This window comes from Pan troglodytes, chromosome 13 (genome assembly GCF_028858775.2).
Source record: "Pan troglodytes isolate AG18354 chromosome 13, NHGRI_mPanTro3-v2.0_pri, whole genome shotgun sequence".
NCBI lineage: Eukaryota > Metazoa > Chordata > Mammalia > Primates > Hominidae > Pan > Pan troglodytes.
This window is the reverse complement of record NC_072411.2, coordinates 124,449,249-124,465,897: the sequence shown is the minus strand read 5'-3', so window position 1 is coordinate 124,465,897 and position 16,649 is coordinate 124,449,249. Positions and strand designations below refer to the sequence as shown.

Sequence of the window (16,649 nt, the reverse complement as noted above, 5' to 3'; positions counted from 1 at the left end):
ACACACATAGCCAAACCCCCAAAACAAGACCAATTAAATTAACAAACTTTTATCATTTCATGCCTCACCCCCCACCCGACTTCTACAAACTCCACAGTTCTTTGGTAACAGTTTCTAAAGATTTCCTGAGTGAAATACAGTATCAGTGGGTTACACTGTTTCTAGGAATCTTTTCTATTGTTTTGTAGTATACAAAATGGGCCAACTTGGCTGCATTTAGGGTTCATCAACCATTGCAAATGATTCTTCAAATGTTTTGGGTTTGGTAAAACCTAAAACACATTTTTGCCAAGCACTTTTCCTCCTTAATTTTTCAAACTGTATATTTTAAGGAAAATTTGATCCATATGGTTTTGATTCATTTACTCTTATATCACTGACATTTTTTTTCCCTATGAAGTTGTTTGATATCCAAGAAGCTTTCTGAGCCTTTCCTACATTCATTTTAAGCATTTTCCTCCCTGAAAAGAGGAAGTTCTGTTTGCAACTTCAGAGCCCATAAATTTTGAGTTCCTCTCAATTCAGCAATACTTACAAATACATTTGGTATAAATCTGGATTATTATGAACACATTTTATGTTTAGAACAGATAGGCAGATTTTAGTTTCTGGTTTATGAGTGAAACCAATGACAAAATAAGAAAATAGGCTTAAATTACAAAAAAATAGTTTTGTTTTAGAGAACCTTTAACTGTTATTAATAAATCCCCATGGTAAGAACTATGCTGTGAGGCCTCGTTTCAAATTTTGTCCAGGTCTTGGGTAAGATGTAATTGAATAACCAGTACACCTGTCCTATTTCATGGATAATCTACTGAGGAAAGAAAAAATTCTCATAAAGATTTGTGTACTGGGCTTGAAAAAGCCTGAATGTTTGCCCACCACTCAGCACCACTCAGGAACAAAGAGGAGGTCTGCAGATCTCATCAAGTTTATCCACCATTCATCTAGTAAGTTCGGCTGAATCATCACAGACTTGTGTTGATGAGATACCATCTCTGAAATAGACCCAGAAAGAGCAGATAGCTCTTTACACTAATAAGACTGTTGTTAATGGCATAAAATGCCAGGATCGACTTTTTGTTCTTATTCACATTTTACAAAAGCAAACCTTTAACTCTACCACCCATCCAGTTGCTTTTAAAGAATAATATTAAAATTGAGATTATTAGTGTGTAATGTATGTAAATTGCATATTTGGTGTCAGCTACGCCTATTAGGAAGCTTCTTCGTTTCATGCATATATGTATTAGACTATCGTGGTTCCATTTCAAATTAGATTTCAATTGCTCAGCACAGTTCCTTTTGACAAACATTTGTTAATCCTGAAACTTATTAGGAAGAAGCATTTAAGTGTTAATATGTGTACACAAAACTCAAGACTGCTTTTGATTTCACTTGTCATTTTTGGGACCACAGTGCTAACAATAATCTCAAATTCTTTAGCTGCCAAGGCAAAATGATGGTTGTTTGCTCATCCAGGGGGTAAGGACTTGTTATGTGGATGGGATATAGTCATTAAAAATTGTTGCATTGGGTACTTCTCTGTTTCATTTGTTGCCGTTAAAATCTTTCCTACTATGGCTTGGTAATTCCTTGCCTTTCTCTTGTGCTGTTGATATAGGTCAAAGCAATAAGGTTCACCCTGGTGGTACAGCCAGCTTCTATTTCAAGATAGCTAATTTTTTGGGATGTTTTTGGGTACGCATCCAGAAGCTACCTGATGCTAGTCTTGTTGATAAGGCATTCGTTTCACACACTGGTTGCAAATTCTCTGCCCTTGACCTACCTTTATCATTGTGAAGAATCAGACAAGCAAGTAGCCTGACACCAACCTATTTCCCAATGGAGGGGCTTTCTTCCCTTTACACTTTCCAGGAATTTATCTGTAGAAGAGAAAGGAGTGATTTTGATTAAAGAAATTTGTTGGGTGTCAAACAAAGCTGGGGGCAGAGAGATATTTTTTACAAAAGTGGCAGCCTCTCAAAGGCTTGAGCCTCTTTCTGTTTCTTTTCTAAAGCAGTTTGTGTGCTGATTGCCAGGGCTTCAGAAGCCTCGATGTTTGTGAAGGCTCAAGAATGTTTATGATCATAAACGAGCCCATTTCAGCTACACCAGAATAACCACTGGCCATTTGGAGGTTTCCATTCTGCCATATTAGGTTTTCGAGATGTTCTGCTCATGGATGAAAACATGGCTGTTAATCCATTTGTTGAATCAATGAGCAGGCTGTAATTGACCTGGTACTTTTGGTTTTTCTCTAAGGCTGTGGTCGCTACACTTAAGAGTATGAGGAGAGCCCTGGTTTATGTCAGCTCCAGTCATAGCCTCTTGAGTTAGTTTAATTTGGCGAATTGTGAAAGAGACAACAACCTGGCCCAAATCTCCTTTTTAAAGAAAGGGAGAATGTAGCACCCAGTGACTGAATCTTACATCATGTCACTGAAATGAACCAAAAGAAAACCTTCCTTGCTGAATTAATTATTTTTGTGTCTGCCGAGTTGATTTAAATAGAAATTCTGTCAGCTATGTTCTCCTGTACATTGGACAAATCAAATGCAACAACCTCGTGTTTTCTTTTTTAGTCCCATTTGAATTCCTCCAGCTTTTGAGTCGAAAAAAAATGAGCATCATTGCTTAGTCTATAACTAAGCAACTAGGATAAAAAGTTTTTCTTTGTAGTCAGCAATACATAGCCGTGCTAGATATTATGTGGGGCCAATGGCCTGAATCAACCTTTTATATGTGGGTGGAATGCGATGTAAAGCTTTTAATTTATTATCGCATTTGCAAAATGGCAATATCTTCAGAAATCTGAATACTTGCATATTTATTCAATTAGGGGATGAATGTGTGCTTTGTACTACAGACACAGAAGACTTGATTTAGTCATTAGTTGTATACTATTTGTGTGTGTGTGTGTGTGTGTGTGTGTGTGTTTGTTTTTCCAAAGAATCTGTCTCTGTAAAACAGTCTGGGTTTCATCAGAGGTGTATTTTTTCAATGTATAGTATAATATTTAAAAATTGCTCTTGACATTTAGCTCGAATTCAGTAAACTAGAGTTTCTGAGATTAGCGATTGCACCTCTGCTGATCAATGGAACAGATGGCAAATTGGGAGACATTTGGGGACAGTGCATTTTGCAGAATAACGGGGTAGCGTGTCTACATTGAAGGGAATATTTCTTAGCTGTGAGATGACTGTTCGGGTAACCTTTAGCACCGAACTAATGAAAGAAGCAAGCATTACTTAAAGAAGTAACTCTTCTTTTTTCTCACAAAAATACTGATGTCTCATTCTGGGCAGATTGCGTTAAAAAAATCTAGTTAAACTATTGCATCTGTCCTGAGATTTCAAAATACCTGCTGTAGAGATGATCCTCTATTTGTGTCACTCTATGCTTCTAGCTCAATGTCAACCCTTCCATGACTCTTCCAGGCAAAATTTCTTTTTTAGCCTCTATTGATGCCACATTATTATATTTATACCTTGTTGAAACACATACCAGACTCTATTCTATTATAGTGTATCCACACCCCCACTGCCTTTGATTATAAGCTTCTAGAGGAATGATGCTATTTGAATACCCTGAAACCAAACCAAGCCTCATGATAAAGACTTGTTCCCCAAAGCAGACTCTGTAGAACAGTGGTGTGAGAGAAAAGTATTCTGAAGGTAAAATTTGGTAAAAGTCAGAAATTATATCCCTTTACCTTTCAGTGTACGAGTGCACATTAGCCTACTAAAGGCCCTGACAAGTCTTGCGGTATGAAAACATGTTTAATTTTGTTTAATTCAGTGTATTCTAATCTGATTATGGAGCCCTTTTGTTGAATACCAAACTATCAAGTTTTAAGGAACATTTCCTGGGATGTACCTAATAATGGAAAACCCACGTGGAGACCTAACTCTTGATCCATTTGTTTCTAAAATGGCTTCTTGATTTTTTCCACAGGTGAATTTTTTTTTTCTAATTAATGTCTGATGGTGTCTTCTGTCTCAACACAGTGTCAGCCCTTTGTGTAAGAACTTAGAGTAGGGGGAGACTAATTTTAAAGAAGAGGCTATAAACTACCTAATAATATTTAGGATGAGGCAGATAAGGGGGTAAAGGAAAAGAAAGAATTCCTATCTAATGAACCGATTGCAGTGTGGGTATAACTCATTAATCTAAAGACAGCACCAATAGAGTTCAAACTTAGCCACTTACTAGCTGTGCATTTTCACATAAACTGTTTAAACTATCTCAGCTTCTTCTGTACCTTCTTGTTCAACTTAGACAATACTAAAAAAATTGTCTTGTAGACTTAGGCTGAGGAACATTAAGTGATTTTTGATAAAGTACTAATGCTATTGCAACAGGGTTTCATTATTGTTGTCTTAAAAATATCATGTATGGCCAAGTGTGGTGGCTCACACCTATAATCTCAGGACTTTGGCAGGCTGAGGTGGGATCGCTTGTGTCTAGGAGTTTGAGACCAACCTAGGCAACATAGTGAGACCTCGTCTCTACAAAAGATACAAAAATTAGCTGGGAATGGTGGCCTGCACCTGTACTCCCAACTACTCAGGAGGCTGACGTGAGAGGACAGCTTAGGCCCAGGAGGGTGAGGTTGCAGTGAGCCGTGATTGCACCATTGCACTCAGCCTAGGTGACAGAGTGAGATTCTGTCTCAGAAAAAAAAATTATGTGAATCTCTGACAAAAATATACTTTTGCTTGTCCATGAAAAATAAAGCAAACACGGAAACTGAGTGACATCAAAGGAAAGGCGGTATGTTGGTAAATTGGAGTATTTTCAAGTATTCTACTTAGACATTTCAAAGATCTAAGGATTCATATTGATGTCCATTTAGAATGCAGTAACTCTAAGGTGGCTGGATAAGATAGTCTCCAGAAATATAATGTACTAAGATCAATTTATTTGAGAAATTCAGGTTACAATAGCATGAGAACCCACTATAATGAAAACTAAAGTCAACCCTTTATTCCATGGGGCTAGGAGCAGGGAGGGGAGAGGGTCATCCTGTTGTTTTTCTTTTTGTATTCTAGTTTTGACTTATTGAAATATAATATTGACATGAATGAATGTATTTTTGAAAATATACAGTCCATCTTCTATAACAATAGATACTGGGTAAATTAGAAGCAAGATACTCGCCTCAAAGGCAGGGGAATCTGATATGCAGTGGTGCTTCTCTCTCACCAGCCAAGGATAAGGGTAGCTAAAACATCATGTACCATCAAAAAGTTTTGGAACATAAGGGACAATCTAAGTGATTTTGAGTTTATCAATTGAGGAGCATTTTTCAAAATCACTAGATTACAAAGATTTTATTTTGCTAGGATCTGCAGGAACAGAATTAGTTTCTGAAGATCAAAGTAGGTTCTGTATGTTGCCAGCCTACATCAAGTTGCCTGTGCAGTAGGAGACATAACCACTGCCCAAATTATGACCATAAGCACAAGTCATCAGGTGGAAAAGAGAACACGGCATCTTTATTGGTTCAGTGTCCCTGGAGTTAGGTATGGGAGAGAATTAAGGTAAATACGATTTTGGCTTAATGGTGTAGTAGTTTCTAGCTTTTGGGAGACTGTGTTCTCAGATGTTGTCTCACATTTGTAGAGTTGGTAGAAATTCCATTAATTTGATTAAATTTAATTTTTTTTTGAGACAGAGAGTCACTCTGCCACCCAGGCTGGAGTACAGCGGTGCAATCATGGCTCATTGCAGCCTTGACTTCCTGGGCTCAGGTGATTCTCTTACCTTAGCCCCCCAGTAGCTGGGGCTAAAGGTGCATGCCACCATGCCCAGCTAATTTTTTTTTTTTTTTTTTTTTTTTGTAGAGACGGAGTTTTGCTGTATTGACTAGGTTAGTCTTGAACTCCTGGGCTCAAGCCATTCTCTGGCCTCAGCCTCCCAAAGTGCTGAGATTACAGGCATGAGCCACCGCATCTGGCCAAATTCCATGAATTTTAAATGAATGCTTATTCTGCCTTACCACAGAGCCTATGAAACAGACCAGCAAGTGTTTTCTAAAGAGTATGTTCATTCTTAGACTTTTGCAAGCCTGTTCTCCATTTCCCCATGATTACCAGAAATACCTTTCCTGACATTTACTCATCAGTATCACAGGTAAATCAGTATCACCAGGTCTTTTCAGTTGGTTCTTTTCTTTATCTTAAGGATGTACCTTCCTTCACAAGAAAAGGGCAAGGAAGCGTCTTTTCTGTAGTCTTCAGACATTTCATAGATGCAATCTTATGCTATTGACTTTAGGCAGCCACAGAAATATTTGCTTACATCATACATAGTGTGAAAGAAAGAAGAAATTTCCTTGTTGAGCTGGACAACCATTTTCTTCCTTTAGCAGATCAGAATGTCTTCCCTACATGTTGTTAGAGTGGTAGGTAGAGGGGAAACTTTTAGGGAAATGGGAATATAGTATATATAGACCAACATTCCTCTGCTTGGGAGAGGCAGAGTTGAAGCTCTTTTCACTAAAAGGCAGTATTTCTAGTTTATTATAAGTGATTTGTGAGTCTCAAATGGGACTGTGAAGTTAAAGGTCACTAAGATTTGCATTTATGAATGGTTATTAGGGTGAATCAGCCTTGCATTTCCTTACATGGAAGTTTGGTTTACAGGCAATTAGAGAGAAAATTTTGAATGCCATATCACTGAAGTATTGTGAGATGCCCAAACATAGAGCTTTTCTCTTTCTATATTTAGAATCCCAAGTCTCAAAGGGTCAAGTAATATTTAGCAAAAGTATCCTAGAGTAGTCATGAAATGAAACCAAGATACACGTTTGATTTTCCACAGTCATGTTCTCAGACTGGATTTTGAAACAGTGATAGGTTTGAGCACACGCGCTTTAGAGGGCTACAGTGGTTGTGAGAAATTTCCTGAAATGAGAAGAGTTAACAGCAGGTAATGTCATTCCTCCCAGAAAGAGTTTGAGGCTCTGTGTGTTAAGTGATGAATGAGGGTATCTGACCCACATCTGTTTTACATTAGAATGGAACATTGCCCTGACATCCTCAGGAGCATTTGTCAAGATTCCCTGGACAGAGCTTCTGTAAATTACATGCTGCAAATGTGTCAGGGTCAGATAAGAGGATATCATTAACTCCCCCAAGTTTACTCAGGGCTCTGTCAGTCCCTCTTAATATGCTAAGGGCCAACAATTTTCCTGAGCCGTTTTGTTATATTTTTCATTCATAGAAAAAAAATATTTGCTATAGTCCCCCAATATTGCACATGTTCTTTTCCCATAAATCATATTAATTGTAGACATGGTCACAAAGCATATTAAATGCAGGCATGCGTAAATGAATTAAAACATATGAGAATTTTATTATGCCCATGGTGGGTCTAACATAGTCAAATACCAGTGGTATTAACTGGCATGCTTTTTCATTTAGGTGGAATGAACTTTTTCTTAATGGGCTTTACTGATAATAGATGGACGTGATATGGTTATTCATCACTGGCTAGAAGTAAACTAGAAGTTATATATATATATATATACACATATATATGTATGTGTATATATATATACACATATATATGTATGTGTATATATATATATACACATATACATATATACACACTTTAGAGGGAAGGCTAGAAGCCTGAAAAACCACTTATATCATACAAAATCATAATTCACAATGGTTTTTTAAAAAAACAACTAAATGTGCATATTAAATGTTAAATTAGAAGAACATCTGCCTAGTTAAGAACAAGTATCTATGGTTATGCAACTCATTTCTGCGCTAATTCTCTGTCTAGATTTATATTTTAGTCATCAGTCCCTAAAGAATATTGCTATTAAACTTAACACTTAGCTCTATTGAGCAATAGGTATTCAAAATAGTTGATAAAAATAAGCTATTTCTGTGATTGGTCACAGGGCTGGAGATGAAACATACATAATCCCTTAGAGTTTAACTGAGACGATACTTACTGTACTCTTTACAATGAAAACATGGAAATGTATGCTGCATATGAAGCACACTTGTCTGGCACTCATACTTTTTCATCATGCATTAAGCACAGCTACTTGTAAAATGTAGGCTAAGGATTAAAATAAAACATGCACAGGTTTTCTATCTGGTTAGGTAAAGGTCAGTCTTGGCCTTTCCCTAACTCTCAGGATGGGTGAGAAGGTCACCACACATACCTTAAGAGAAACTTCTGCCTTCAGGCAACTTCCCTCTTACAGCTTTCAAACAGACAGGACCCAAAATCTAATTATTTAGATGCTAATCAACTGCAGGATAATTCCTAAGGCATTTGAATCTGAGGACATTTTCAGGAAAGTCTCTGCTCCTTAAATTTAGGTTTTTAACCTCAAAGATACAGTTACTGAAATTTAACCATTAGATGACTCCAGTAACACCCATATTGGCAAAAAACAGTTGGATAAACATTTGAACATTTTTGATTGGTTCCGAAAATAAATTATATCTAAATAAAAAAATATAGTCAGTAGATTTTTGGAGGAAAGGATGGAAGAATAAAAAAACTCTTTATGTCATACAAAGCTGTAATTCACATTTCTTTTTTAAAAAGAACAAACTAAATGTGTATGTTAAATGTTAAATCAGAACATCTGACTACTTAAGAACAAGAAAGAAAATAAAGACGTGAACCAAGAGTTCCTACTAAAGAAAAAAGAAGCGCCTGGATGTGCACCATAATTTACTGAATCATTTTAGATTTCTGATAAGCTTCAGGCACTTTCAACTGATGGGAAAACCATAATGCTTGTGCCAAGACAAATATTTTCCAGACATATCATTTTAAAGGTAAATCTTAATTTGGCCCGTAGTTTTTATCTTTTTTATTTAATCTTGCAATAGGAAAATTAATTCAAGAGAAATATGGCATGAAGCAATTGTAAGACTTAGTTTTTCCTGAACCATATAATCTTCCAATCAAGATATAAACAACCTATTTGGAATTCTGAAACTTGAGAATGAGTTTAAAGAGATCTTCAGAAAATGTCTCTCTAATAATGCAAAAGATGGAGGAGCTGCTAGAAGAAACGTGGACATAAATTCGGAAGCTTTGAATTTGTTTTTAAAGGCTGTTCAAAGAACAATTTAGAAACAGTATGTGGAACACATTTCGGAGGTAACAATTTAGAAATCTGCTCAACAGATTTTTTTTTTTTTTTAGATGGTTCACAACTAAAAGTAAAAAGAAAGAGTTCTCCTTGCTTCCTTTTCTAATGAGACAGAGCAGAGATCTTTATTAAAGAAAAACTCTTTCTGGTCATTGCATCTCCTGGATTTACCTGGCATTTAATGAGTGTGATCAGTGTTCAGGAGACAGAACTGGGTAGCCTTGAATTTGTTTCTTTTTCTTTGAAATTGTCTGTCAAAACTAGGCAATCAAGCTTCTCTCATACCCCAAATTAAAAAAAAGAAATTGGTACAAAATGCCAGCCCTGTAGTAGAAATATCTTACTAATGGTTTAAGGGGAGGGCAAAAAAATCCACTTTACAACAAATGAAGATTTGATTTTAGGCTTTGAATTACAAATTTGAAGGAATGTGTAGAAAAGCGTGCATAAAAGAAATTCTGACATTCTTCTTAAAAAGAAAATGTGACTGGAAGACATTCCATAACCATATTGGATAAGTTCTAAGAAGTTCATTTACCAACTTCTTTGTTCACAGAAAGAAATTTCCATAGCTTCCCTTGAACCATATGAAACGCAAAATAGCTTTTAAAGAAACATACATGAAAGTGTAATGGAACCCTTCTACAGAGATTTGAGGTTTCAAATTATGTGAGGGGAGAGTAATGCATTTTCTATTGATGTCCTCACTCCCCCCACCAACACTCATTTTTAAAAACTGTAAAACAGTAGGTTTTTAAAATGGTGTGTATTTCTCAAGTTTTCTCAGTGTGAAATATTGAAATAAATCACATTATAATTATTTATTAATCGCAGTTTCAGGCCAAATGTAGGAACATGTTAGTGCTGTATTCCCCATCCTTTTAAGATTCTTGAGATTATGATTATAATATGTGACCATCACAGTGGAAATAAGAACTTGTGAATGTCTGTCTTGGGGGTTCTATCAGGGAAGTCAGAGGAACAAAAGATAACTGGTCTCTGGTCCCCTCTATGCTCTCACATCAGCCCCTCCAAGTATTGGGCTGCTGTGCTGAGCGCTGTGGCTAAAGGAGATGCCCTCACTAGCTTTCTGTGTGTGACAATAGTGACACACAGGAAGACCCTGCAGGTGTCCTTCCTATTTGATCATGTTTTGGGAAGTCTTAAAGCTACTCAGCCCTGGAACCTTTGAGGAACTATCTTTCTATTGCCCTAATACGGCTCTGCAAACAGGGTATCTTCTCCACCCTTCAATAGATATACTTCAAGGTCTTAAGAGTTAAATCCTTTCCTAAAGAATTTTCTAACGCAGCGACTGCCAAAAGTTGCTTCATGAACAACATCATAAGCTGATTTTTGCTTATAGGAAGGACATGTTTCTTCTCTTCTAGGACCTTCTTGGGTTCCCCCATCCCCTATAATTAGTTATTGCTGCCTTCAAAGTTATGCAAACAAAAAATGTATGGCAGGGGATTTTTTAAAAAGTTTATCACAAAAATGTACATATAGCTCATGGGAAAGTGTGCATGTTTTGAATAAAATTCTGCTCTGAGCTCATCAAGTATAACTGTACATAGAGCACTCCATTTCTCCCTTAAAGTGACATACCATTGACTGAATTTCAAGTAAGTATCTTCATGAAGGACAATATTAATTTAGAGTTTATTTTCCTTTTATTTAGTGCCACTGGATATCTTTCCTCTCTGGACTGATATAGTTACAAAATTGCTTTTTCTAAGTTTTTGAATTTTGCTTAACACAACTTATTCATGGTAAAATATTTGCCCTGTGCGATTACTTCCTTTTATTAAAAAAATCACATTTTTAAGTGTTTTTATGTTCATGTCCAATCTCACCCATCAGGATCGCACACGAAAATGTACTCCTGATTTGAAAGGAGTGTGTTTGGCACCAAACAACCTCTAACTTAAAGACTCTTTTCTTCTAAAAGAAATGTCTAATTTGGGCTGAAATTTCATAAATAATAAACTAGTGTATCAATTGAAGTTCATGAATTTTCCAAGTATACACTTATATAGAAATCATCTATATAAGCTGAAATAAAAGCAAAAAGAACCCATGTAGATGGAAAACATATCCAGGAACTAATTTAAATGCATTCTTAGTTATGTTCAAGTTTTTTTAAGTAGTGAAATGAAGAAATTGCTATAAACAATGCTGGGTAGGGCCCTAAAAGAACCCACATTCTAGTGATTTTCCATCTTCCTGGAATTGTCAATCCTATTGATGCTTATTTTGTGACTTTCACTTTCTCCAAATCCCCAATAAAACAAAACTAGGCTCTGCCACAAATGGTGTTTTGTGTGTTTTTTTAAAAATATAACTAATTTTTAAAAATTGTAAAAAAGGATGTTTTACCACATATCTCAAAAAATTTTAGATTCCTGGGATGTCTTTCAAAATGTGGGCATTGCTGTGTTGCTTTGCCCACACGGGCCCACCTTCCCATGTGTGTGCATAGACAATAACTCAAATGAAAGAGAGACAACAAAATGAAAAACAGGATTTCTGGGGAAGGCAGGGACATCCGTTCACATTTTCTGTTAAAATGGAGGAAGAGAGGATAATTGATAATCCACAGAAGGTGGATCTCTTTTTCTCTGTCTTTTGGGGCCAGCTGAAGATGGATCAGCTCAGAGCTTTAGTTCAAGAAGATTTTACTTAATCATAAGGATTACACAACCCTTCCCAAAGGGAATTATGGGATCCTTGTTTTTGGAATCTGAGTTGAGATGCTTTCTGGGAAGCAAAACTAGACCCGCCCCCCACCTGACCTGCCTCTTAGATTCCTGCCTTACTGGAACTCCTAGATCCGGGGTTCTATTGCCTGAATTATGAGAGTTATTTTGCAGTTAGCATGAGGGCTTATAGTCAGGGCTTGGTTGTCATTTCTGCCCTCTCCTCTTTCTCTTATTTGCACACTTTAATCTCTATAGGCTTCACACTTCCTAAAATAAGACAGGACTGTTATGGAAATGTTGTGGAATTGTTGGATACTGCATTTAAATACTTTGTAAGTAGATGTGTCTTCGGGGGGGCTCTTGACCTGGCGTTAGATTTCTTTTGCAATTGCTTTTGAACCCTGCCACAGAAGGGTACACAGTTTAGAAAAATCGCTTCCTCTCTCGTGTGGCAGTTTTCCAGCTGCAAAATTAATTATCCACTTACTTTCACCACAAGGTGCTGTAAGGGTCAGGGATCTTGAGTTGGTGAAACACTTCACCATGTTGATCTGAAAGTTATTCTGTCACAGGATATTTTTCTTTTTTCCAAGTTGTCTTACTCTCCAGGTTATTTACAAACTGAACTTTTTAAGACCATGTTTGCATTTCAGGCTTACCTTTCCTTTTAACACTTCATATATATATATATATATATATATATATATATATATATATATATGAAATGGTGGTTTAGAGAAGAAATAAAATAATAGGTAATGGAGGCTTTTACTTGGAGAATCATTTACATTTCATTCATTCGGCACTTAATATGTATCAAGCACTCACTGCTTTAGGTGCTGGGATATAAAGATGAATAGATTGCTCCTCTCAAAGCTCTCACCAGTCAAAGCAGGTGACTGAACTAATGAATATACAGTGGGAGGGGTAAGTAAAGTACCAGAGACCATCAGGAAATAAGTAAATATTTCTAATTACCAAAGGATGGCCAAGATAAGGAAAGGGGCTTTCTTGAGAGGGAACACTATTTAAAAAAAAAAAAGGCACAGAGATCTCAAAGTACATGAAAAATAACTTGATTTGGATTCATTTATCTTTTAAAAATATAAGCAAATGACTGTTTAAAAATCACATGTGAAACTTCCAGATATAATGTATGAATAGACATTTTTCTATATGAACAGATACAATTTCTCCCTCTTTTCATCCTTTTTTTCCCCTTCTTTGAAATTCCAGTCTGATTTTATCACTAGGGACGTGGTGTAATCTCTCTCTTTCCTCTTCTCCTTCCTTCTTTTCCTCTTCCCCCTCTTCTCCCCTCTTCTCCCTCCCCATTTCCTTCTTCTGAAACTGCAGTCAGATGTTATCGTCGGGCATGATGTAATATCTCTGCCACTTAGAATTGGGGTCATAGTCTCCTGGACAGCTCTTTAACAGATTTCCAAAGAAATAAAAACTGGACTGTCAAGTTATTCTTTCAGCTGTAGGCTGCAATCTGGATCTCTCTGCATTTTAACCTCTTCCCAATCTGGCTGTTTTTTTAGGTAATGGGACTCCTGACCAACCACGGTGGGGTACCTCATCAGCCCCAGACTGATTACGCGCTCTCCCCTCTCACCGGGGGTCTGGAACCTACCACCACGGTGTCGGCCAGCTGCAGTCAGAGACTAGACCATATGAAGAGCTTGGACAGTCTGCCAACATCTCAGTCCTACTGTCCACCAACCTATAGCACCACAGGCTACAGTATGGACCCTGTCACAGGCTACCAATATGGGCAGTATGGACAAAGTAAGCCTTGGACTTTTTAGGGGGCAATTTCTCCTGGAAGGGAGATAAACTCAACTCTTCCTTAAGAAAGGTGAATTAGAGGCAAGATTAAGCCACACATACCGGTATCAATTTTTTTTTTTTTTTTTTTTTGCAAAGCCAGCTGACTGTTCCAGCAGGGGCTTCCTTGTGTAATTATTTTCTTAACTGATGTCAACAACATCTTGCGGTTATTAATTGTTGAGACGTGAAACCTGATTGCCACTAGGTAAAACACAAGGGTTGGCCAAAATGAAATAATCCCTGACATTAGAAACACATGTTCTTAATGAGGTCAGCTCCAGGATCATATGGGGGATAATCCCAGGGACACAAAGTTGTGTCAAACTTGTCTCAGGAATAAAAATATTAGTCTCAAGCCTTTGATAGCACGGTATTAAATATGACATTGTCAGCCTGTAGCTGATCTTGCCCCTGACTGTGAATTGTCCCAGCATGACCTAAAAAGCTGCGTGTGTTTCCTTACAGGTGCCTTTCATTATCTCAAGCCAGATATCGCATAAGTGAACTGTCCACTTGGAGCTAAAACTGGCCCTGTTTCTGGTCTTCGCAGCCTAGATATGAAGAATCTGCTCTGAAAACAAAAAAAATTACCCTTTTGTTGGGGGGGGTGGGGCGGTGGTCCCAATAGGAGACAAAGGAGAGTGATTGATTTTCTTCCTCCAATAGTTGGTTTCAAATCCTTTTGAACACGTTCGACAAAAGCAGTGGAGAAGAGGAAGACCTGGAGCAATAAAAGACAAATGCAACATTTTAAGGCAATAGTTTCACGTGGTTACATATCAAAACATCCCAATTCTTTAGTGCTGATCATCGAGGAGCTAGAACATTCCATTTGCTTGTGTGCGTGCATGCGTGCGTGTGTGTGTGTGTGTGTGTGTGTGTGTATTGAGATTTACCCAGACTGGTTTGGGCAAGCAGACTGTTCTAAAATATAATAGAATACCCTAAAGTAGAACATGTCGATGTTCGATGCTGATACTTCTACAACTTTAAAACTGCTCACTTCATGAAGCAAGAATGGAGGAATCCTTGACTCTTACACACTGGAAATTGAAATAAAGATAAATGCAACCATTTTTAGGAAGTTAGACTAGCTGTAAAGGACCTCCTAAATAAATTATTTGTTACTGTATCCTCATTTGTAATCTAGTTGTCAATAAATGGCCCGGACATGTCTTGCTAACAGGATATGGGCTACCAGGAAGAAGGACTTGTTTCCCTTTCCTGTGTGGGGAGAGGTGTGTGATGTTTTTCCAGTTCACATTTATCTGGTAGCCCACCTGGGTTGGAGGAAGGGCACAGTGGAGAGAAAGTGACATGCATTCACATATCTGCTTATCAGTGTGCAATACTGTGTACCTCATGGATGCTTTGGCAATGCCCAAGGCGATATAAACAAAATCAGAAGTATATTTTTGCAGGTGCTTTTATTTTCACAGCCCATAATTCATAGTGATAGAGTGCAGTGATGTTTGCCATTTGCTGGACAACCAACACCCGGGTTGCTCCTTTGATTAGAGACCAGATCAGATAATTATGCTTTTAAACTGATTACGTTTACATTCTTCTCTTTTCTATGAAAGGCAGGGCAAGAACAGAAATGTTCACATGGCTCTCATGTACTTTTAAATTATACAATGATATCCAATATTAAAAGATTATAGGAACTGAGGTTTACATACGTTTGTGTGGTGACATTTTAGAATGTCAATAAATTTGCTTTTTGAGATGTTGAGAGGAACAAGAAGGTGGAAGGCAGTGTTATTTATTTCTTTCTATTCTTGGAACCACGAATGAGGTAGGCACAAATACATTCCTTTTAGAGTTAAGAACTATGACGTAGCGAGTTAGTGAGACTAGACATAGTACCGAATTTAGTTCATGCATTGGTCTTAGAGGGTGATGGAACAAGAGAAGTACTATCTTTGTCTTGCAGCCTCAACCAACAACAATGTGTTGTAAAAATGTCTTTCATGTAAAAAGTGCAGTAAATATTTACTATTTATAATGAATAAACAGTTATGAAAACTTGCCCACTACTGCTTTTTTGGGGGAACTGGTGAATGTAGTATAAATGAAAACTTGGCAATGGGGAGCCCAATGTACATGAACTTCACTTCTGGTGGACCCTTTCTATGAGAGTATTCTGTCGACAAATAAAGTCACACAACCCACAGTTGTATTCTCTTGAAGAAGCTTGGTTGAACACACTTTTAAGGATTGAAGTTTATGTTTTTATCAGTGTAGCATCTAGAAAAACCCTTCAGTTTAGCTTCCTTCATCTTTCTTTGGTTCTCTCAGAGTTATCCAGTCCCTTTACTGTCACTTAGAGATATGTTTTCCCTGGAGTACCCGGTTCCATCTTCATCTCTAAGTCATCTCCACGGAAATTTTTATTTAAAACTCTCATATTTTATGTATTTTATTTTAGCAGCCTACTTTATTCTTCATGAAAGGTATTACTGCGTACTTCATTCATTCTTCCTTTCTTCCTTCTCCTTCCCTCCCTCTCCTGATCCTTTCTCCTCTCCCTCCCTCCTTCCCTTATTCCTGAATGTATTTAATGAGAGTCCAAATGTGCCAGGCATGGTGATTGGCACTTGTGTTATAGCGGTGCTTGTAGCCTAGTAGAGAAGGCAGAGAAGTAAATGCATAGTTTCAATAAAGTGTGAGGACTGTTATTTTAGAAGGAATAATCATAATACCTTTTGAAGCTCTTACTTGTATTAACTTATTTATTACTCTCCACATGTCACATGCAGCAAGTGATGTCACTACCATTCCTTTTGTACAGATGAGAAAACTGAGGCTCAAGGAACTTACATGAATCACTCAGTGGCAGAGCTAGGATTTGAACCTAGTACAATCTCAGTGCCCAAGGTGTTTAAACTCATGCTCTTCTGCTTCCTCAAGACTGGTGTGAGAGAACCTTACAGTCAGGAAGATCTAAAAGGGTGCTGTCCAATTCAGAAGCT

The 16,649-nt window shown here is 37.3% G+C and overlaps 1 protein-coding gene across 5 annotated transcripts in view; it reads left to right on the top strand.

Moving 5' to 3' along the window:
• Positions 1 to 14,806, top strand: part of PAX3 (paired box 3) — a 99,298-nt gene extending 84,492 nt beyond the window's left edge. For 4 of the 5 annotated variants that reach the window (XM_009444402.5, XM_001165390.7, XM_016950585.4 and 1 more), the window contains 2 exons: positions 13,386 to 13,632; positions 14,140 to 14,806. In XM_009444402.5, the coding sequence (XP_009442677.1) occupies positions 13,386 to 13,632; positions 14,140 to 14,174 (282 nt within the window). In that variant the 3' untranslated portion in view covers positions 14,175 to 14,806. The remainder of the gene's footprint in view (positions 1 to 13,385; positions 13,633 to 14,139) is intronic. The other variant, XM_009444403.5, reaches the window with a different exon arrangement.
• Positions 14,807 to 16,649: the final 1,843 nt, after the last annotated feature.